General features: G+C 35.3%; 1 protein-coding gene across 2 annotated transcripts in view; it reads right to left on the bottom strand.

The window, feature by feature from the left end:
• EPHA6 (EPH receptor A6) overlaps positions 1–23,289 on the bottom strand; it is an 876,611-nt gene that overhangs the window by 498,064 nt on the left and 355,258 nt on the right. For both annotated transcript variants that reach the window (XM_053918286.1, XM_053918285.1), the window contains exons 4-5: positions 23,050–23,205; positions 4,873–5,208 (exon numbers count right to left, since the gene is read on the bottom strand). In XM_053918286.1, coding sequence (XP_053774261.1) covers positions 4,873–5,208; positions 23,050–23,205 — 492 coding nt within the window. The remainder of the gene's footprint in view (positions 1–4,872; positions 5,209–23,049; positions 23,206–23,289) is intronic.

The following is a 23,289-nucleotide window of genomic DNA, read 5'->3' as shown; positions in this document are numbered from 1 at the left end:
TCAGTGTAGGGTGTCTATAGTTTTTGAATATGTAATTTTCTTATATTTAAAAGATATGAAAAATGGAAATAGCACAGCATATCTGTTACTTTAAGTTATGGTTATTGCCTTTTCAACATATGCCATTGGCTTATATTCAGTGTATTTTGGTAAGTATTTAAAACTTTTATATATATATTTCACTCTGAATAGACTTGCATAGATTTTAAAAAAATAGAATATTTGCTGTCAAAAATCTTGAAAACACAGTGAGGACTGTGAGAGATATTCAGACATAAAATACATTAAAATTCATATATAAAGACAAATGAATGTTTACAGTGCTCCTAATTGCCTACTCTAGCAATGTACAAAATGCTGGCATTTGATACAGACTGTATTTCCTGAAGACAGTGAACTATAAATTAAATAGACATCTCAAATTTATAAATATATGAATTTGTTGATTTAAATGTATTTTCAATGTCAGTTCAATTAATTTATGAGAAAATACATGAAATATGCAATCAAAATGTGGGCCTAAGGCAAGACCTATACAGAATAGTCACCCAATGGCAGAGACAGGAGTGTTGAATGTATAATTTAAGAAGCCAGTGAATTGCACAAGCTGCTTTTGACAATAATTGCTTTAAAGACCCTTTAGCAAATATCAGTAGAGTGGGTTTGAAATTTAGCATGTCTTTCATTTTGAACATGGTCCCTAAAGGTTTTTGCACATTTCACAATATCCACAAACACAATTTGTTTCAGGTTGACTTTCCGTGATTAACATTGTCCTGTACTGTCTCTGACCCGAAAATCCCTTTTACTGAACCACACAGCTTAGTGTTCCTATCAGGAAATGAAGATTAAAAAAAATGTTTTCTCTGTGTTGCTTTCTTGTTTTGCTCTCTAAATGAAACACCTTTAAAGACTATTTAAATAAACTAGGAAAATAGAAGGTTACAAATATAGCTCTTAGGGATTATAGAAGTCAGTTAATTAAGGTTTATTGCAAAGATTTCTAATTATGAGAGTCATAGTCTTAAATCTATAATCTTACTTATCCAACTAGCATCAGAATAATCAAGAAATGTTTCACATAACTACAGCTAAGTGGTTCTAAGTCATTTGGAAATTTTTAAAACATTTGTTTAATTGTAAACAGCAAACAGTTAAGTCAGGGTTGTTTAATGTAGTTTCCTTAATATTTCTTAAGTATGAGAAAAGATTACAGGAAAGAAAAGGCAATTCAGTCCAAAATTCCTCTTTACCTACCTGCATGTTCCAAACTGTACATAAACAGAGTAGTAAAAGTGTAATTAATATAACTATTTATATCTTTTGGTTTCTGATATTTTATTTCCTTACTCACATAAGAGTTATCTTATGAACAATATTATGATGATGATTTTCTTTACCTTGTGGCTCTGATAATATATCAGCATTTTCTGATAAATGCTGATTCTCTAACTTGTCTTGGATAATTTGCAGATACACCCACTCATTTCTCCAAATTTTAGGTTAAACCTCCAGTTCCTTCCTCATATCCCTCTGTAACTCTGCAACAGACAAACTATTTAATATATGCTCTTGATACATTAGTCATCAGTGTATAATTCCTCACCTGCTCAACCTTTTCTTCATTCCTTCTACTCAGAATTCTTTCCTGTTTCCCAGTCTCATTTTGCCTAGTGACATTCTAATCATCTTTCAGGACAGAACTTAGTTGAAATGGTGTTTCCTAGGGAAGGGCAGCCCTTATCCTCCAGACCTGGAGAATACATGATGTTAGACCATCCTGAGCTTCTCTGCTTTGTAGGACTTAATGACAGAACTGATTACATAGTTGTCAAGTAACTTGTGTACAATCTGCCTCCCCACCGGAGTATAAGGTTTATAAGGGCTCACTCACCATTGTTCATATGTTGAATAAATTAAAGGTTTATGAGTAGCACATAATGTTGGTACATTTTATTGCAAAACCAATGATATGTAACCTACAGATAATGAAACAAATAACTAACAGTGGTCCCTTCAGTCCAATGAAATTGCAACTTGTTATCAGATAACATTGGAAATGCGCCTCTCAGGCACTTCCAAGAGTATTTCCAAAGATACCCGAGTAAATGATCAGAAGTCCCTTCCTCTGTCTGCAGCAGTGAAAGTATTATCTTTTCAAGGTGGTCAGTACAGAGACAGCTGAAGTTTGGTTCTTGGACACTCCAGTTTCTACAAGCTTCTTTTTTACCCAGCACCAGCATCGGACCCCTTTTGATATGAAAAGAGTAACTATACATCCATAGAGGAATTATTTCATAATGTTACCCTTGCTTGGAGTATTTTCATTTTTAAAGATGTGAATCTTTAATGTCAGAGTTTCAGGCACAAGGAGAGAGGGGCTTCTTGGTGTCTCTAAAGATTATGACATGACAATAGTCACTCATGCACGTAAGGCTGGTCATAATATTTTGTTAATATACACAGGGCATGTTTTAGTTCAGTTTAGGACCTTTATTTATTTTCCAAAAAAATTTAAGTATATGTTGATTTATCATATCTGAAAAGGTCAAATTAAATTAGCAATAATTGTTTCTTCAACAAAGATAAACCTATCAGGGAAGATTGTTTAATGATATTATTCATCCAAAATATATAGTCTTGATATATGGATACTACATTTCATTCCATGCTTGATATATCTGCTGTCCTTATATCAACACTGTTAATGAATTCTCTCATTCTATCCTTTTGCTAAGGAGAAAAGTAGATTAGATAAATTTTCATCTAATCCTAGAATGAAGGGCTGCCATATGTATGTATGAAATTATGAAGCATATTAACATATATATTTTATTTATAGAGATATATTTTTTATCCTAACATAATTATTTATATCCTATAGTTAAGAATAGTTATTGTTTTGGGATTTTTTTTATTAGATAGTAGCAAAAATGCCTTAGAAATAACCTGTAACAAAATCCAAAGATGGTGATTGTGTAATACTATTTGTCTTTTCTTTATTTATTAGATGCATTTCTGAAGACATCAGCAAAGTGAACTTACGTGTAACATTTTGAATAAAATAGTCACATCCATTTCAAATATGTTTCAGTAGAATATTTAAGTTTTCTTCCTGCACATTTTACAGGTTTAGCAATGTTGTTAGCTTTGTATTTTTCAATAATTATAGATTCACAGAAATTTGCAAAAAAGGGTATAGTGAGGTTCCATGTACCCTTTACCCAACCTTTCCCAATGTTAACTACCTGCATAACTGTAGTACAACATCAAAACCAGGAAACTGACATTGGCAAGATCCCCAGGACTCCTGTATTCCTGTGAGTGTCTATGCAATTTGTCACCTATGGAGCTTCATGTAACTACCACCACAATTAAGAATCAACTGTATTACCATCACAAGGCTTCCTCCTGCTACCCATTCACAGCCACATTTCTATCCCTATTCCCTAGCCCCTGGTCACCACTAATCCATTCTCCATGTTTAAAATTGTGTTACTTCAAGAATGTTATACAGATCATATGGTATATCAACATTTAAAATTGTCATTCACACTCATCATTGTGCCCTTAAAGTTAATCCAAGAGCTTGTATTAATAGTTTGTTCTTTTTTATTGCCTAGTTGTATTCCAACACTTTCACTATACTTTTATTTAAAATATCATTTTATGTCATTTTTGGTGTTTGTTATGGACTGAATTTCATCCTACCAAAATTCTTATGTTGAAGACTAACCTTGATTCCTCAGAATGTGACTGTATATACAGACAAGGTGTTTAGAGAGGTAACGAATGTAAAATGAAGTCATATGTGTAGGCTCTAATCCAATATGACAGTAACCTTATTAGAAAAAGAGATTAGGATACAGGCACACACAGAGGAAAGACTACATGAAGACCCAGGAGAGGAGAGACGTGCGAATGAATTCAATCCGCTTGATACCTTCCCTGATCTTGGACTTCTAGCCTCTGGAACTGTGAGTAAATACATTTCTGTTTAAGCCACCTAGTCTGTGCCATTTGTTATAGCAGACCTAGCAAACAACTACAGTGTATAAAAATAGTTTTGTCTTTATAAATGTGTTTCATATATGTTCATGTCCAATACTTTTATTACATAAGACAATCATTGTGTATCCACGTAATTTATGAGCACTTCTCAAAGAGAGTTTTTAAAATCTCTGAAGCTTTTCCTGTATCATGCTCTGCAATAAATTATGTTATGGAAGAATTAAAGAGAATACATGCTTATAAAATACCATAGGAATATTCACACCTAATTATGTTGTAGCAAAAATCAATAGCATTATAAAGGGAATATTTAACTGAAAGCAATTGGATTTTTTTTTAAAAAAAGCAGTTTAGTCACTTTTTGCAAAGCATACCTAAGCAATAGCATTGGGGCATGTTCCTGGATCATGGTTAAGTATGTTGACTAAAATCTTTTCATAATATAGACATGAGTTATAATGAACATAAATTCTTACTATTTGCTTTGTTTGTTACTAAAAAAAATGGCAACATAAGTAGGGTAGCTCAATTTGAATTCCTTTAACAACATCTCATTTGCGTCTACTATTCATTGTTAAGTAATATGAATTGACTCATTAAGATAATTTTGTATAGGATTATATGAAAAAACATAAACTCATAGATGACAGAGAGAAGCATTGTATCTAATTAACCAAACTACTAAGAAGTGATATCAAAAATATCTTTACCTTAGGAAACAACAAGAAACAACAACCAGAAAATAACCTCTGTAATGTATAGAGTATACAATTGCACCTCAGCGAAGATAAGCCCACCAAGGACAATATGCGTCAAAAGGGAATTATGGGTCTGTTTTGAGAAAACAGCAGCGGAACTTACCGTCTTGATCTGTGGTCACTGTAATAGCTGTGAATGGCTTGGGAGAAAAACTCAACTCAGAAACTCCATTCGTGGCTTCTATTTCAAAGGTGTAATTCACGTGAGACACGAAGTCAAGAACTACCACGGAACTGTTGATCAGGCCAGTGTGTCTTGGGACGAAGCGGAGTCCTCCACCACAGTCCTCGCACTGGCTGGTGTCTGAGCCACACTTCTTACAGATTACACTGTACGTGAGGTCTTTTCTCCCTCCCGTGTCACTTGGTGGGCTCCATTCTAAAATAAGGGCTGTTTCATTGATGTTAAATACCACATTCCTAGGAGCTGAAGGTGGCCCTAGAGAAAAGCAATTAAAAAACAAATGTACATGTATAGGACAATAAAATTATGGTGCCAACTTGAAAACTTCATCAATAAATACTTGTCAATCTTTTATATTAGTTTGAGCTCTTTTTTCTGATGGGAACCATAAAAAATACGCATGGTTAAAAACACCCGACAAAGTCTAGTAAGAAAGGAATCTTTAGGGGTGAAGATAGTCTATAATCTAACTTTTTGGTATATGAATCTCAACATTTAATATAAAAAGCTGTAGATCTCCAAAAGATATGGTAATTATCCTCTTTTAAGTTTGGTGAGTGAAAATATATACTAATCAAATGTTATTTTAAATTATGTTATAGCTTTAATTACATGGTAATAATTACTTCACCATTTTCAAAATTTGAAAAAATAGTAACATATGTTATATATGTTACATATGTATACATATGTTATAGTACATATAAAAATAGTAGAAAATAGTATAAAAATAGTATACATATGTTATAACAATATGTGTATATCGTTATATGAATATATATGAGTATACATTGTATTGTGTTTAGTCTTTCAGGCTCCATACTATGCTTGGTATGTTGATAAAACTGCCATTAATTACCTTCGACAATCCCTAAGTTTCTATTTCTTACAGGTTGAAAACAAATGGCCACAGCCCTGGCAGGTATGGCTCGGTTAGTTGGGCATAATCCTGCAGATCTAAAGGTTGTGAATTTGGTTCCTGGTCAGGGCACATGCCTAGGTTGTGGGTTTTGTACTGGTTGGGATGCCTATGAAAGGCAACCAATTGATGTTTTTCTCACATCAATGTTTTTATCCCTATTTCTCCCTCCCTTCCCTTCTCTCTAAAATCATTAAGTATGTCTTCAGGTGAGGATTAAGAATAAAATAAAATAAGATAAGATAAAATAAAATAAATTTAGGGTGAATAGACAGTTTAGAAAAAGAGGAAGAGAAAGGGCAACTGGAAACATGAGACAGGTTTTTATTAGAGCCTTGCTGATTTCATGGAATAAAAAGCATTATATGAAAGACATAAAGTATACATAAAATATGGTGGCTAGCCTTTTATTTAGACTAACTCTATTAAGCACAAGTGTCTTTTTAAAAGCTGATAAAGAGACCCACACAATCCTCTTATTTGTCACCAAAACTGCATTAACCAAGTGAGTCGCAAGGAGTTGAGCATATTCCTACAGTGTTCTTTCAAAACTACTTTTCCATACAGATCACGCTACATAGAATACCTAAGCCCTTTAAGTATTCCAGCCTTCTCTTAAAATTGTCAATGATCTTTTACACATATCTGAGTTCTTCAAACTTCAGTTTCATGTAAGTATTGAACAAACCTTAACTGAAAGTGTACTAGGTGCCTGACACTGCACTGTGTGTTACATGTAAAATACAGTATCCTTTCTGTAAGAGACTATGCTTATAATACCTACTTTGAAAATAATTCACTGCATAAATAACTAATGAAATATCATTCCTGCTCATTTTTAGAAGGCTTACATGTATTTGTAAATCTGTAGCAACTTTTAAAATTTCTGCTCCTAAGAAAATTTGCTTAGAAGGTGGGAAAGAATTTCTTTGCAACATTTTCTCCTCATAAAAAAAAATAGTTTTAATATAGGGTCCTTTTGGATTACAGTCATTCATTCACTAAATACATTTTTAATGACTTTTGTGTGTGCCAGATATTCTGCGAGGTCTTGGATTTATAGTGTGAATGTGATAGATATTCCTGCTTTCTTGTTATTTACATTTTAGCTGAATGGCTAGATAAACTCACACATAAACAAAATAATAAAAAAATGTTGACTTTTTCTGTCTGACTTATTTCTCTTAGCGTGATATTCTCAAGATCTATCCATATCACAAGTGGCAGTATTTCACCTTTTCTTATGGCTGAGTAGTATTCTATTTTATATATGTACCACATCTTTATCCAATCATGTACAGAAGGAAACTTTGATTATTTCCATGCCTTGGCCACCATGAAGCAGTATTTTTTAAGAAGAGCATTCTGGCTGCCAGGTAGGGAATGGTCTGAATGCGGACAGGGGACTCCTTGGTGAGATCTGTTTGTATGGTGTCAGAGTAGCTGAACATTTGTCATAAATCTACATGACTGCATATTGGGTTTGAGATATTAAGAAATGTTATGATATATTTTCCTTTTTCTTCTTGCTGCATCCTGAAATTAGCAATCTGATGGGTAGGGTCCTCAGCTATCTCTATGTATATTACCTAAAGCTAGACCTAGAAATAAGATGGTTAATTTTTCTAAAAGGTTTCTGTGTATGTTGCTTTATGCCATTTCATACTCCAGAGAGCTGCAGGAATGTCTGTGTTCAGCAAGGAAGATGTGGAAGGGATTATATACTGGAGCACAGGGACAAATGCAGCTTTTTACCTCCAACCTAGACTTATGCCTGGCAGATAAAGATACATTATCATTACCATAATAATGTCTTCCTACAGAATGACATATTAATATTGTTGCTCTTTTGTCTTATTTATAATGCAATACAGGAATTATTATTCGCTTATATTTCCATGAATAGGAGAATGCTATCAATTATGTTATGGGTGTCTGCAAGTATATAACTGTCCGCTTGGAGGTACTTAAAAGAAAAAAAAGGCAGACACCCTTCTTACTCAAGGGCCCTCATATCAATCTGCATGACAATTAAATAGCTTTTTAATTGCTGTTAAATTATGCCAGCTAAACTGTGATTTCATGCAAATATTAAGCTGTAATGGCATGCAGTGAATCATTTACTAAGATTTAGAACTTGGAACAAAGAGAGACAATTAATTCTAATCCTCAGATTCAACTAAATTATATGTCACTGGGCTTTTATTAATGTGGCCTGATTGCTTTGTTATCATTTAGAAATTATACAAAGATTATGTGACACATTTGGGGGAAAATCCCCTAGGACCAATAACCCTTTTGGAGACATCTGTATTGGAAATTCTCAGGGATTTCCTTATGTTGATTTTTTATTTCTCTGAAGAAAACAAATAAATCACATGGAAGAAAAACAATCTCCATACTTCAGTCTCCAGACTGACTTCATAGGAACAGGATAATTATTCTGATTGGCAAATAGCTGTTTTCCAAAATCATCATATAATAAACCTTACGTAAAAACTATAATTTTATCTCTATTAGTATATTAGAAAATATATTTTCAATCTTTTTCCTTCAATTTGGATTTCCCCCACTATACTTTTAATGAATAAAGGAATAGTGCTCTAATAGTGAAGTAACAAGAAGATTGTTTCTCTTCCTTCCCCAGAAAGGCATCTGGCCCTGTAGCCTCCATCTTCCTCTCAGAGGAGCAGAGGGCAGGGGGACTATGATTTTGTTTTGTTTTATTTCATTTTAAGTGTTTTTCCATGTAAATTGTTTTTAAACAGATGGGTAATTCCTAAAATATACCCCGTACAATATCTTTAGTCCCATGAGACATTACGCAAAATAAATGAGCTCAGTGCTCAAATTAAGATTCCTCTGGCAGATTCACGCTGCAACAAAAGTAAAACAATTTGCTCCACTTTGTTGAAGTCACCATTTCCCAAACACTTGTTCATAGATCCTTATTCTCCAAGAAGCATCTGGAGAAATACTAGTATTCTGCAGAACTTCCTTAAGGAAAGGCTGACACAGAGGGGGCGTAAACTTAAGGATCATACTTCAGTTACTACACAAATTGCTGTATGTTTATATTTCATGTTTATAATTACAAAAATGTATTAACTCATAAACAAACAAGGTCTTTTTCATGTTGACTAGAGAGTATTTGCCCCTTAACTCTATATCTAACTGTAGTTTGCAAATGAATTTTTAACCTTAAGAACAATAACATTTTGACCCAAATAACTGATGACATCAAGTCATAAAATTGCCTATTGCCTATTAAGCTAAATTTTACCAGTTCTTATGTTACTACTTGGCAATAACTTACATGTATTTTGTTAATTTAACAGACAATGATGTGGGGATTGACTGAGAGGAGGAAGAGGGTGGTGCTGGGTGAAGGTGGGAGAAAGGAACAAAAGCAGGAACAACTGAAATAGCATAAGCAATTAAAAAAATTAATTACTACCAAGAAGGTAGTGGTACAATTTTTTAACAAAAAGCAGATTTCTTAGTATCTGTGAGTTTACAAATGAGAGAAATACTTCTATGTTAATGTATGTCAGAGAGAACATGAAAAAATTGCGAACCATCTAGATAGAGATCCCTAGTTAAATGCTTTTGCAAATGAGTAAATTGTAGAAGTAACTAAAGAAAGATAAATGCATAGGAAAAAAATGAAAAAAGACATAGCTAAACTGAGATAACATATTAAAAATATAAGTAGTCAGATCTGCATATAAACACAATTTAAAACTCTAAAAGTCATGTCATTCTTTGTATTATCACTATTAACATAAACTTTACCCATATTGTTAATCTGATGTCTTTTCTTTTTTAATTATATTTTATTGATTATGTTACTACAGTTACCCCAATTTTCCCCTTTTCCTCCCCTCTACTCAGCCTCCCCATCACTCCTTCAGCAATCCCCACACCATTGTCCATGTCCATGGCTCATACATATGTGTTCTTTGGCTACTCTATTTCCTATGCTGTTCTTTATATCCCCACAAGTATTCTGTAACTACCAATTTGTACTTCTTTTAAAAAATTTTTTTTATAAATTTATTTTTTAGAGAGAGGGGAAGGGAGGGAGAAAGAGAGGGAGAGAAACATCAATGTGTGAGAGATACATTGATCAGTGGCCTCTTGCATGCCCCCATGTGGGGACATGGCCCACAACCCAGGCATGTGCACTGGAGTTGCAGGCCTGTAGATGATCCACTGAGCCATACCAGCCAGGGTCCAATTTGTACTTCTTAATGTCTTCATCCTTTTCACTCATCCCCCTAACCCCCTGGTAAACATGAAAATGTTCTCTGTATCTGTGATTCTGCTTCTTTTCTGCTTATTTATTTTGTTTTGTAGATAAATTATTGATAAATATGTATTTGTTGCCACTTGCTGGTCATATTTTTTGATCTTATTCTTAAAGAAGACCCTATAACATTTCATATAATGCTGGTGTGGTGGTGATGTACTACTCCTTTAGCTTTTTCTTGTCTGGGAAGCTCTTTATCTGTCCTTCGATTATAAATGATAGCTTTGCTGGGTAGAGCAATCTTGGTTGTAGGTCTTTATTTTCAACAATTTTAACATTTCTAGCCTGCAATGTTCCTTTTGCAAAATCAGCTGACAGTCTAATGCGGGATCCCTTGTAGGTAACTGCTTTTCTCTTGATGCTTTAAGATTCCCTCTTGCCTAACCTTTGGCGTTTTAATTATGATGTATCTTGGGTTGGGCCTCTTCAGGTTAATCTTGTTTGGGATTCTCTGTGCTTCCTTGACTTGTATGTCTATTACCTTCATCAATTAGGGAAGTTTTCTGTCATTTTCTCAAATAGGTTTCCCATTTCTTGCTCTCTTTCTTCTCCTTCTGGCACCCCCATGATGTGAATGTTGGTGTGCATTAAGTTGACCCAAAGGCTCCTTACACTATCCTCATTTTTTGGATTCTCTTTTCTTGTTGCTATTCTGACTGGGTGTTTTTTGCTTTCTTATATTCCAAATCATGGATGTGATTCTCTGCTTCATCCACTCTACTATGATTCCTGTAAATTGTTCTTTATTTTAATGAATATATCCTTCATTTCTGACTGGTTGTTTTTTATGGTTTCCATGCCCTTTTTTTTATGCTGTTGAAGTTCTCACTAAGTTCACTGAGCATCCTTATAACCAGTGTTTTGAACTCTGCATCTAGTAGTTTTCTTGTCTCCATTTTGTTTAGTTCTTTTTCTGGAGTTTGGTTCTGTTCATTCATATGGAGGATGTTTCTTTGTCTCCTCATTTTGGCAGCCTCCCTGAACTTGTTTCTATGTATTAGGCAGAGCTGCTTTGACTCCGTGTCTTGGTCACATGGCCTAATGTAGTAGGTGTCCTGTAGGATCCAATGGCACAGCTTCCCATATTACCCAAGCTGAGTACTTGAGGTATGCCCACTGTGGGGGCTATGTACACTGTCCTGTGGTAGTTGAGCCTTTATTGCTATTAGCACATCCCAAGGTCAGCCACAACCTGTGTTCTGTCCAGGGTCACATGGATAAGCTACAAAATGATCTGCATATTGCTGGTACTTGTTCTGGGCTTGGAGGTGCCCAGGTGAGGCCACGCTGTGAACCAAGGCTGGCTGTTTCTAATGCCAGGCCGGGGGCAACTTAGTAAGCAGTATGGGGCTCACTGATGCTAGATGTTGCTTGTTTATGATAATTTAAACAAATCTGAAGCATTAGCCAAGACATGCCATTCACATGGAAAAGCCAGTGGAAATAGCTTAGGCAGAGCCTCAGCCAATCAGCAGTGTGGGGCAACAGTGTGAGTGAAGTTGATGGAGGCTCAGATATGGTGCCTGCCTGGCCACTCTATGTCTCTGTGGAGGGATAACTCAGGAAAGGAACAGTGTCCTCTACTAGCACTTCTGTCTGTGAGAAAACTGCCCTCCACTTCTCACCATGATGCTGGACAATTCAGTTCCTCCTTGTACGTCTCCAGTGCCTTTCAAACTGTTTCCCAACACTGTGGCTCACAGGGAATGAGTCTGAGTAAGTCAGTGCCATGGGCCCTGTAAGAGGAACTGCCAATGAGTTCTGCAATTTCTGTCTTCCATAGTCTCAATGCCCACTGGTTTTTACAGCCAGAAGTTATAGCTATTTTTCTTCCTGCCACTGGAAACTTAGGCAGGGGGGCCTGGTATGTGGCTGGGACCCTGCTCCTGAGGTATCCCTCCTGATTTTTATCTACCACATGTCAGTGTGGGACTGGCGCATTCCATATCTCTGCCCCTCCTACCTATCATGATGTAGTTTCTTCTTTAATTCTGTAGTTGCAGGACTTCCATTCAGCTCAGTTTCTGATGGTTGTTCTACAGTTTAGTTATAATTTTGATGTTGTTGTGCAAGGAGGTAAGTTGTGTTTTCCTACACTGTCATCTTGACCTCTCCCTCTAATATCCTTTCTATATAATTTTTGAAGAATATATTTAATAGAATTTTGTATTCTCCTTCTCTAAATTAATTTGTGCTCTATTTATACATTTTATTCATAAAATGTTTGTATATTTGGAAATGAATGACAAGTAATCAAAAACCTGGGGCTTCAACATCACCACTGGGAAGAAGAAACTAAATCAATTTATTCAGACAAACAAATGAGGACTAGATAAGTACTATAATTATGTCAAGGTCATGTAGTACTTTGTTGGTATGATATTTAGGGCTTTTATATTTAGATATTTTTTTAGCTCTACCACACTGCATTCATCTTAGAGACAGAAAAGATCTGATAAATAAATACAAAAAGTATTTTATAGTGCTTTGTTTAGAAAGTATTATCAAATACAAATTTTATAAACATACAAAGTAGTGAGCAATTTATTGCCTTGTTACAACAGATTCCTTTTATAATGTTATCTTAGAGCTTTTAAAATAATTTTAAAATCAAAAGACAACTCAGTGAATGGGAGAACGTATTTGCCAAGACATCTAATAAGGGGTTACTATCCAAAATTATAAAGAACTTATAAAGCTCAACACCAAAAACAAACTATCCAATTAAAAAATGGGCAACAGATCTGAATAGACACTTCTCCCAAGAGGACATATAGATGGCCAATAGACATATGAAAAGATGCTCAATGTCACTAATCATCAGCGAAATGCAAATTAAAACCACAATGAGATATCATCTCATGCCTGTCAGAATAACTATCATCAGTAAATCAACAAAAACAAGTGTTGATGAGGATGTGGAAAAAGGGGAACCCTAGTGCACTGTCAGTGGGAATGCAAATTGGTGCAGCCACTGTGGAAAGCAATATGGAGATGTCTCAAAAAATTAAAAATGGAACTGCCTTATTCCACTTATGGAAATTTATCCAAAGAAATCCAAAACAGTAATTTGAAAGAATATTTGCAGCCCTATGTTCATTGCAGTATTTAGCCAAGATTTAGAAGCATCCCAAGAGTCCATCAGTAGATGAGTGGATAAAACAACTATGCTTTACACAATGGAATACTACTTGGCCATTAAAAATAGGAAACCTTACCCTTTAGAAAAGCATGGATAGACCTGGAGAGTATTATGGTAAATGAAATAAGCCAGTTAGAAAAAGACAAATATCATATGATTTCACTCATATGTGGAACCTAATGAACAAACTGAACTAATAAGCAAAGAAAGTAGTGACAGACTCATAGATGAAGAGCAGGATGACAGTTGTCAGCTGGTGGTGGGAGTGGGGCTGAGAGGGGTTGAAGGAATTCAGCAAAAAAAAAAGAGAGAAAAATAGTACACTCAATCTTGTCTATAATTGTCTTCATAACCAGGCCAATCCTTTAGCCTCATGTTCCTTGTTGCTACGTCTCAATACCATTGCACATGCTGTTTCTTTACCTCATTTTGCTTTCCGGAAAATTCCTACTCATCCTTCATGGTGTGATTTAGGTGTTACCTCCTTTGTAACACCCCCTTTTGTTCTCAGGAAGAATTAGCCACTTTTATACCTTGTAAGCTTGTGTTCAGACATACAATCAACCTTTTTACGCACTCATTTTTTTCCCTAAGAGTATTGCTTTATACATCATGTGGTTTATTTCATTAAATTATCACAATAAATCTATCTATAAAGTAGCTATTGGTATCCCTATCTTACAGAAGAGATGGCTGATACTTACCAAATATACATGTTACACTGAAATATTTGCATTCATGTACACAAATCTACCGTGGTCCCGCTTGATCCAAAGGCAACATGTACTTTTAACTAAGGGAATGAATAGAATCCATGGTATTGTGGAATACTTAAAGAATTATTTTTCACATAGTGCAAAATTTGACAAATATCAGAGAGAAAAGTTCAAGATTGTAATTTTTGCAAGAGCCTGATCCACATGACTTGAAAATCACTTGAGAAGTGGAAGTAAATATTTCTGTTACCACAATTGAGATTAACTAATAAAGACTCATAAGAAAATGGGCAATCACCTATTTCTCTCTCCACTGGTAAGCAATAAAAACCTCAAAATACAGTTCTATGGATACTCAAAAACCTGAAAAGTGAACTTTTTAGCCTCAAATGTCCATGCTATAGAGAATGGATATAATTTTACTTTTGGAAAATTCCAAAATTATAGTATCAGCCATCCTCATCAATGCAGACAAAACCCCCAAATAGACCCCTAGAATAATTATTTATAAGAATTACAGACATGTGTTATAGCTGTGTAGATTAGGAGTTAAAAGGCAAAACCATATATATGATAAAAAGCACACTAAAATACAAACAAAATAATGTGTCTTCTGAGTTAAAAATGATTCCGTCTCCATTATACCATGAAAAAAGAGAAGTAATGCACACTTACATATAGCACTTTTTGTGTTTGTGTAAAACATGTATCAGAAATAGAAAAGAGAAACGTGAAGAGACTAAGCACTGCCATGATTTGGGAGAGAAAAGCAAAACAATAAGTGAATAAATAAAAGCAAATCAATAAACCTTTCTCCAAATGTGGGTCTAATTAGTAACATTGTGGGGCTAATTATGAACACTCTCCTTCCACTTATGGATGCTTATTGGTAATTGGTCTGTTGTGAACTGGCAGATGATCTGAATGGCACAATTCTTGATGGAGGGCAGAAATAGATTCACCCTGGAAGCAAGTAATAACTCAATTCTCCGGCATCAGCAGAAGGACCACTTAATATCTCTTCCTATAGAGGAACCTCTCCCAGGTGATTCAGTAAAAGAACCTCCACTGAAATAAAAATGAAAGTATTTGTGCTCAGGAAACTCCATGAAGCTCAACTGACATCACATCTTACATGAGTGTTCCATATTGGGGAAACCGGGATTCATTACATACAGGTACCTATTCTGTAATGTACAGGTCATTTTAATGTTAAAAATATAACCATTGCAACACATAGAGTGAATATTTAGAGTTATTTTCTATAAAAGGACAAGTTTAGAATATAAGACAACCTGCTAGAAGTAACCAATCCCTCTTTACAACTTCTACCTTGGCCTTTGTAAAATTGTGGCTGCTACACTATGTTTGCAATGAGCTAACGACAGATCAGTTGCACTTTTGTATTTCAATTGTGAGATGGAAAAGCAAGGAAGCAGGATGGTGTTCTCCATGCAAAACTTGCTTAAGACAGAGAGACAAAGAATTCCCTAGGAGATGGATAGAAAAGAAGAGACAGCAAGCAGAGCAGGGGAGCCTGAATGTGGGCATCCTGTACCCACCCAGAACGGGGATTCCTGAGTAGGACAGCTGGAAAGAAGAGCATCTACTCAAAATAACAGTGATAGAATAACGACTTTCTTAAGTAGCCAATTATTTCAGCAATAAGGAAGCCATGTTTTATGATGTTAGCCTTAGACAAAAGAAAATTAAACCTTTAAACTTTCATTCCAATCACTCTTGCTCTATGTCAAATATGAAGATACAAAGGCATGATATTTGCCTTGTGCTAAGAATGAAATTTGATTACTGTTTTTACACACAAGGTACTTGATTAGATATTTAGGTGACCAAAAAAAAAAAAGAAATTCTCAAGGGCATTAGATTTATCTACATCTGATATACATTTTATTTTTTGAACTTTTCTAAGTAGGTAACACAAATGTCTGTTGGATATATTAATCGGCCAGCACCTGTTCAGTAGATTAAAAAAATTAAACATGTAAGAAACCAATTTAAACATATAAGAAACATCAAAGTAAAAATGCTATGAATGTGGAATTACATTTTTATAACATTTAATCCATCCATATATTAGACCCTAACTTCCTTTCTCTTGAACTTTTCATGCTTTCTGCCTTTCCTGCTTGAAAAGCACTTTCTTATTTTCCTTTGTTTCTTCAACCTCAATGAGTAATTTCCCATCCGGCCTGGAAAAGTCTTAGACAATTATTTTGATAACAGACTCCTTGGCAGGCAGCAGTGTCTCCTGTGCTCTGGACTGCTCTCAGAGGCAGTCTAATTGACCAAGACTGGATATTGTGGACTGTCCCCCCAGCTCATCCTTAATTTAAAGCATAGAAAATACATTAATGAGTCACCTGAGAAATAAAGTTAAGAGATAATGAAGTAGATTAAGAAACTAGAAAGAAAGATTTCAGTATTTCATTTTAAATTACTTTTTCATAATTTATTTATATACTTTGCAGTTTATACAAAAAATACTCAATAAGTTTTTAAAAATTCAAGAAAGCTCAAACTTGGAATTATGCTGCTGGTATAACAGGACTGATTGAGAGACCCTAATATAATTGAAATTGGAGAGAGAGAGGCAGACCAGGGCTGGACTTTGTATCTCTTTGAATTGACTGTTACAATTTTTGGTTTTATGCAGAAAAACTTTATGTAGGAGAGGTGGAAATATGATCAAGGTTTTGTTTGTGTTTAGGAATAACACTTTGTAATAGTTTAGAATATATGGAGGGATGAAAGACAAGGAAGGGGACTTGCCGAGATATTATTAAATTAGTCCAAGGGATAGTTGAGGGCCTTCACTGAAAGGATAGGGCCTGGAACTGACGGGAAAGAGTGAGCTGAAGAAATGCTGAGGTAGAATTGACAGGACTGTGACCACTGGAACACAACTGAGATGGGGGTCGATCTCGAAGTCTAAACTTTCTGGACTGGACGGATAGGTAGATAAGAATTCACCAGGTAAGAAAACAAGTTTGGGCGTATGAGTAGTCCAGGGTAGAATGAAATAAAATTGGCTTTTGCAGGCTGAACTTGAAATTATTAGCTTATTTGTTCATTAAATATTTACTTAGTGCCTAGTATCTGCCAGGGACTATTACTACTGCAAAAGACAGTAAAGAAAGAACATGCATGACTCCGTGGTCCTTGCGATATAGTATGGGTTGAATGACAATAAACAAGGAAGCAATTATACAAATTGTCTGATATTTTCAAATACTGATATAATTCATAAAGAGTAAAACATGCAACATAAAAAAGAGTAACTGGGAGGGATTCTGTTTTTGAATGGGTGGTCAAGAAACACCTGTCTTAAGAACTGATATTTGAGCCTGAATGGCAAAAAGAAAACAGCCATAGGCAGACCTAGAGGACATTTCAAGTAGAAGAAACTTCTGGCCCTACGCATAAAAACAATCTCAACATCTTGGAAGGCGATGAGTTTAATAACCAGGGGAGTATGGTACGGAAGAAGGTTACAGATACAGGCAGGCTTCTATAGCACAATAGGCTGTCAGATCCACACTTTGCTTGCTAGAACACTTTGAACCCCAGGAGAGGAGACTGGGATAAGAATAAAATATAGGCATCATCTATTTGCAGGTGCTCTTTGAAGCCATGAGAAAGGGAACATATGAAAAGACAGAAAGGCAAGGAAAGAAATGTGAGAAAAACAAACATTTAATGGGTGAGCAAAAGAAGAGGAACTATCAATGGCAACAAACACAATGGTCAGAAAATTAAGGGAGTGAATGGAAGGCTGAATGTCTCAGACTGAAAGGGAACAGATAGTTTTAAGAAAAAGGGGGTAATCAAAAGAATTAAATGTCATGCATAACGTACAAATATGTTTCTAATGAAAAATGGCAAACAAGATCACTGGTGAATTTTTCTTATACAGTTCACTTGAAGTGGTGGGAGAAAACTCTGATTGAAGTAGAGTAAAGAGCAAAAATCTGAATGCAGTAGAATAAAAATTAAATTAAAAGTGAAGTAGCCAGAGCCAATGAAAACTGCTTTTACAGGGTGTTTGTTTCGGAAGAGAAGTTTGAGTATACTTACAGGCTGTGAGCAAGAAGTTAGTGAAAACAAAATGTCCAAAGAGGAAATTAACAGTAATAGCCAGACTAGCAGAAGGATAAAGGACCAGATTACCCCACCGCCACCGACACAACTGTTCAAAGCACTAGCTCTGAATAAGGAGCATCTTCCCCCTGCCCCCAACTGTAGCCATTTGAAATACCTAAAAATCTTTATGTAGACCTCTCACCAGAAAACAATTTATAGATGCAAAATAAGCACATGAGAAGACACTCCACATCACATGTCATAAGGGAAATGCAAATTAAAACAACAACGAGACGCCACTACACACTGGCTATTAGAAATAGCCAAAATCCAGAACACTGACAACACCAAATGCTGACACTGTTATAAGGCAAAAAGAACTCTCATTCATTGTTGATGGGAATGTAAAATAGTGATTTGGTGGTTTCTTATATAATTAAACATACTCTTGTAATATGATCTAGCAGTCAGAGTTCTTGAGATTTACTCAAAGGAGTTGAAAACTTATGGTCACACGAAAGCCTATACATTCATATTTAGCAACTTATTCATAATTGCCAAAACTGGAAAGCGCCCAGCTGTCCTTCAGTAGGACAATATGAGCTGTTGTACATCAAAACAATGGAATATTACTCAGCACTCAAAAACATAACCTACCCAGTAATAAAAAGATGTGGAAGAATCTTAAATGAATATTACTGAGTGAAAGAAGCCAATCTAAAAAGACTACATACTGTATTATTCCAACTGTATGTCTTTCTGAAAAAGGCAAAAGAATGGAGACAGTAAAAAGATAAGTGGTTGCCAAGGGTTGGTGGGAGGGAAGGATGAATCGGCAGGGCACAGAATTTGGGGCAGTGAGAATATTCTGTATGATACTATACTGATGGATACATGTCAATAAACATTTGTCCAAGTCAATAGAATGTACAACACCAAGGTTGACCCCTAATGTAAACTACGGACTTCGGGTGATTGTGGTGTCGGTGTAGGTCCATCAGTTGTAACCAATGTACCATTCTGATGGGGGGTGATGAGAATGAGGGAGGCTGTGCAAGTCTGATATAGGGGGTATATGCGAAATCTCTATACTGTCTCTTAATTTTGTTGTGAACCTAAAAGTGCTCTAACAGAGTACATATTACCAAAAATATTTACCTAAATAATGTATATGTCTCAAGATTATGAAATAAAAAATCTATCTCTGTAGTGAAAACCCAAAGAAATTATAAAACTGTTTAAAAAAGTTATATATTTATCTTTGTTCAATTACAATGGACATTCAATATTATTCTGTATTAGTTTCCGAAGTACAGCAAACTAGTTAGAAAATGATGTACTTTACAGAGTGGTTCCCCTGCCGCTCCAAATGCCCAACAGGCCCCATGTATATTTATAATGATATTATTGACTATATTCCCTACGCTGTACCCTACATCTCTGTGACTGTTCTGTAACAACCAGTTCGGACAGTTTAATCCCTTACCTTTTTCATCCATCCCCATCCCCTCTCCTTTGACCCCTGTCAATCTGTTCTCTGTATCTAATGAGTCTGTTTCTATTTTGTTTTTTTATTTTGTTCATTAGAACTCTTAATGATGACATCGCATGAATTGTTGTACCAGCAACTTAAGGGTTGTGTTGGCACTAAGAAGAGAGAATGATTTCTTGGGGTCCTTAACATCATATCATTTATATAATCATGAACCATAGGTCTATGACCTCTTTCCTTTCTATTCCATTTATCAGCCAAAAGTCTTGGTTAGTCATTTCTAATATATTAGTCCTTCATTTTCTTTTAAACTGACAGATTCAAAATCTCCCCACCCCTGAAACTAAGGGAAAAATAAAACACCTCCTTTTAAATTCCTGGAAGATTCTCTGAAAGCACAGTTTCAAATGCTTACACTGGCAAAACACCAGAAAGTGACGGGATCAACTGTTTCCCTGACCTAAATTCTGACCATTAGATAGTACACAATTGGAATAAAGGCATTAAAAAATGGCCAATTCACAAGTATGTGATCTAGAAGTTAAAAGAGCTTGCACATATTAAAAATTTTACTATTATATGTGGTTAATGAAAGACAGGAAAGGTTGACTACTTGTTTGAATTGTGGCTTCAAAAGTTCTATGTCTTGGTAAACTTACCCTGGAGGTCCTCTGAGGAGGACCAGGGGCTAATTGTCTAATTATTTAATGACCTCCTGACTTCTCATTTTCCTGATTTCTCTTCCCCAGTAATCTAATCTTTTAATTTTTATGAACCATGATGCTTTGGAGTTTATGGTCCTTGCCTTTCCTGAATACATTTCAATGTCTCAAAGGGTCTCTCATGTAATCAGAGTGTAATTCAAAAACTTTACTGACATCAGATAGACACAGAGGTTCAGGACTTCATATATTTTGTTAAAGTGTCTTAAAAACTCAGTACACTATTGTTTCCAGTTTGTAGGAATGCAGATGATGGGAGCTGTGAGCCCAGAATAACGATATAACATAAATACTAACTTATCAAAAATTATTTTGAGCCCTGGCTGGTTTAGCTCAGTGGGTTGAGCATGGGCTGTGAACTAAAGGGTTGCCAGTTCGATTCCCAGTCAGGGCACATGCCTGGGTTGCGGGCCAGGTCCCCAGTGGGGGCCATGTGAAAGCAACCACACATTGATGCTTTTCTCCCTCTCTTTCTCCCTCCCTTCCCCTCTCTCTAAAAACAAAGAAATAAAATCTTTAAAAATACTTTAAATTCAATTGTAAGAGAACAGCTTTGTGAATTGAACAAACATTTATATAGCACCTTCTATGTGCTATGTATTGTTCTTAGCATTTTTCCTCAACTTATTCAACCATCATAACCAAAGAATGAGGTAGGTACTATTATCACTACAAATGGTACGACTGAGGCTAAGAGAGGTTAAGTAATTTGTCCAAAGTTACACAGCTAGTAAGCACCAAAACCAAGATTCATATTTAGATAATTTGACTCTAAAAGATGGCAGATTACTAATACACCATGCTAAGTCTTCACTAAAATAAGAAAAAGAAGTCTTTGGGGAAGTAGCACAAGCCTTGAGAGGAGAGCCTCCTGGGACTGGACTGGGAGAAATGACAAAAGCTTTCACCTTTGTTCATGGGTTCTCTCTTTTAATCTGTGATGGCAACATAGAATGTTGTTCCCTGTCTAAAGCTCTGCACAACAATGACCAGGATTTCACTGGTTTTTGACTTGCACTTAGTATAGCTCTGGCAGGCAAGCATTTTACAAACAATTTTAATACCAAGCATAAAAAAATAACTTTTAAAAAGGAAGAAAAATTTAAAAAACCCAAAAAACATTAAGCTGGTAAGTACACATATCTGATTCAACAATAACTGACTAGTCTCCCAGGTTCCTAGACCTTGTTGCATTCCATGTTTATTTCCTTAACTAGTCTCTCACTCTAAAGAACTCTATGCTTTGCCAACTACCTGTGCTGCTACTTTACTATGAGGTTATATTGATAAGACCCAATATATTCCTTCAACTTGTCAACTGTTTCTTTCTGACCTAAGAAAGTAAAAGCAGGACATTCTCCTCTATCCCTTCCCTAGGAAGCTCCACTCAGTTTCTGATATATGATTTGAGGGGTTCTTGCCTAGCAGGACCATAGTCATTCGAAACTCCAGGATCTAAGCTGCAGTACGTTGTCCACAATATAATGATACACAGCACCTGTGCAGGAAGGATTTCCTGTGTGTAGTAATAGCAGACTCTTCCTGTTCAAAACTTGCGTATCATTTGAGAAGTTACATTTAGAATTTTCTTTTTCCTATTTATAAGCTTAAAATGTTTTCCTAGAGGAAAAAATATCTAGGTAGTAATTTCTCAGGCTACAAATTCCTGAATAAAGTTGTCTCTCAGCATTTACAACCCAAAGGAAAAATTACTTCTACTAACGAAGGTGTATTTTTATGAAATGTGCTCATAAAAATAGTTTATATTAAAGTCTATAGTAATACAGTCTAAGAACTGCAGCAGTTCTTAGCTTTGGGACGTCTCCATTGACTCTAAGGATATGTAGCATTACATTATTCTCAATCCATTTTGCCTTTAAGGAATTATTACATAAGATAAGCAATATTTTTGTACAAATTCATCAAAACAATGGGCAAATTTTCACTGTAACATCTTATTCATGTATTTAACAAGATTTTTATAGCTATCTGAAAGGTGACATTTCACTTTTGCTTAGCCTGGCATTGCATTAATACATTCACTGTTATTTTTTAAATGTGCAGATATTTCACAGTACTTTCACAATAGAAGGGTACGAATAATTTTAGATGATCAGTGCATGCATTAAAATGACCTTAAGGTTTAGATTTAATATTGTATTGGTTCCAGCCCCAAAATTGGAGAGAGCGAGAGATGAAATTTGAACAAACCCCAAAATAACTTTCTTTAAAAAAAGTATCAAAGAAAGCTCCAACTTTCCTGCATAAGCATAGCACAATGGCTAAAGTTGCATCTGGAAGTTTCCCCACGGCGGTAAACTTGACGTTTGTAACTTAAAGTGCCTAAGAAATGGTCAAGAGTTAAGGCAAAGAAGTTTTGCTTATAAATTCTCAGGTAGCTTTAAACTACTTTAATTTCCTAAGGACCAATTATGGTTAGGGAAAATTTACAGGTCTTCAAACCAGTGTTGGTATATGCATGTCAAGGGTCAATGTGAATTTTGAGGAATAAACACATTCTTTGCAAGCAGCTGAAAACCGCTGAGAACAAAGTGAAACTTTTTCCTTGACTGTTATCAAAGAGAATTAGCATTAATAGTACAGGACTTTGTATACCTACATTAAAAAAATTAGAATAAAGAGAACCAAAGGGTCTGAATAGGATTTCCAAATGCAAAACATATAGACTTACTGGTACATGCCATAGAAGGTGGGTCTTTTTCAGCTCGGAAGTAACCCTTTTCACACTGACAGACAGAAGTTGCTTCCATGTAGGTTAAACTGTGTGGAGGGCATTTAGAACATTTTGTGTTCCCAGCAAATGCTTTATAGAATCCTGGTCTGCAAGCTGCAAAAACAGGAAAAATATTTCTGTTATTCCTAGAGCTCTTTTATTTGCACCTGTACAATGTATTTTAATTTGAACACACTT

Source organism: Desmodus rotundus, chromosome 2 (assembly GCF_022682495.2).
Source record: "Desmodus rotundus isolate HL8 chromosome 2, HLdesRot8A.1, whole genome shotgun sequence".
NCBI classification, from domain to species: Eukaryota; Metazoa; Chordata; class Mammalia; order Chiroptera; family Phyllostomidae; genus Desmodus; species Desmodus rotundus.
Note: the sequence above shows the minus strand (reverse complement) of the source record. Positions and strands in the feature narration are given on the sequence as shown.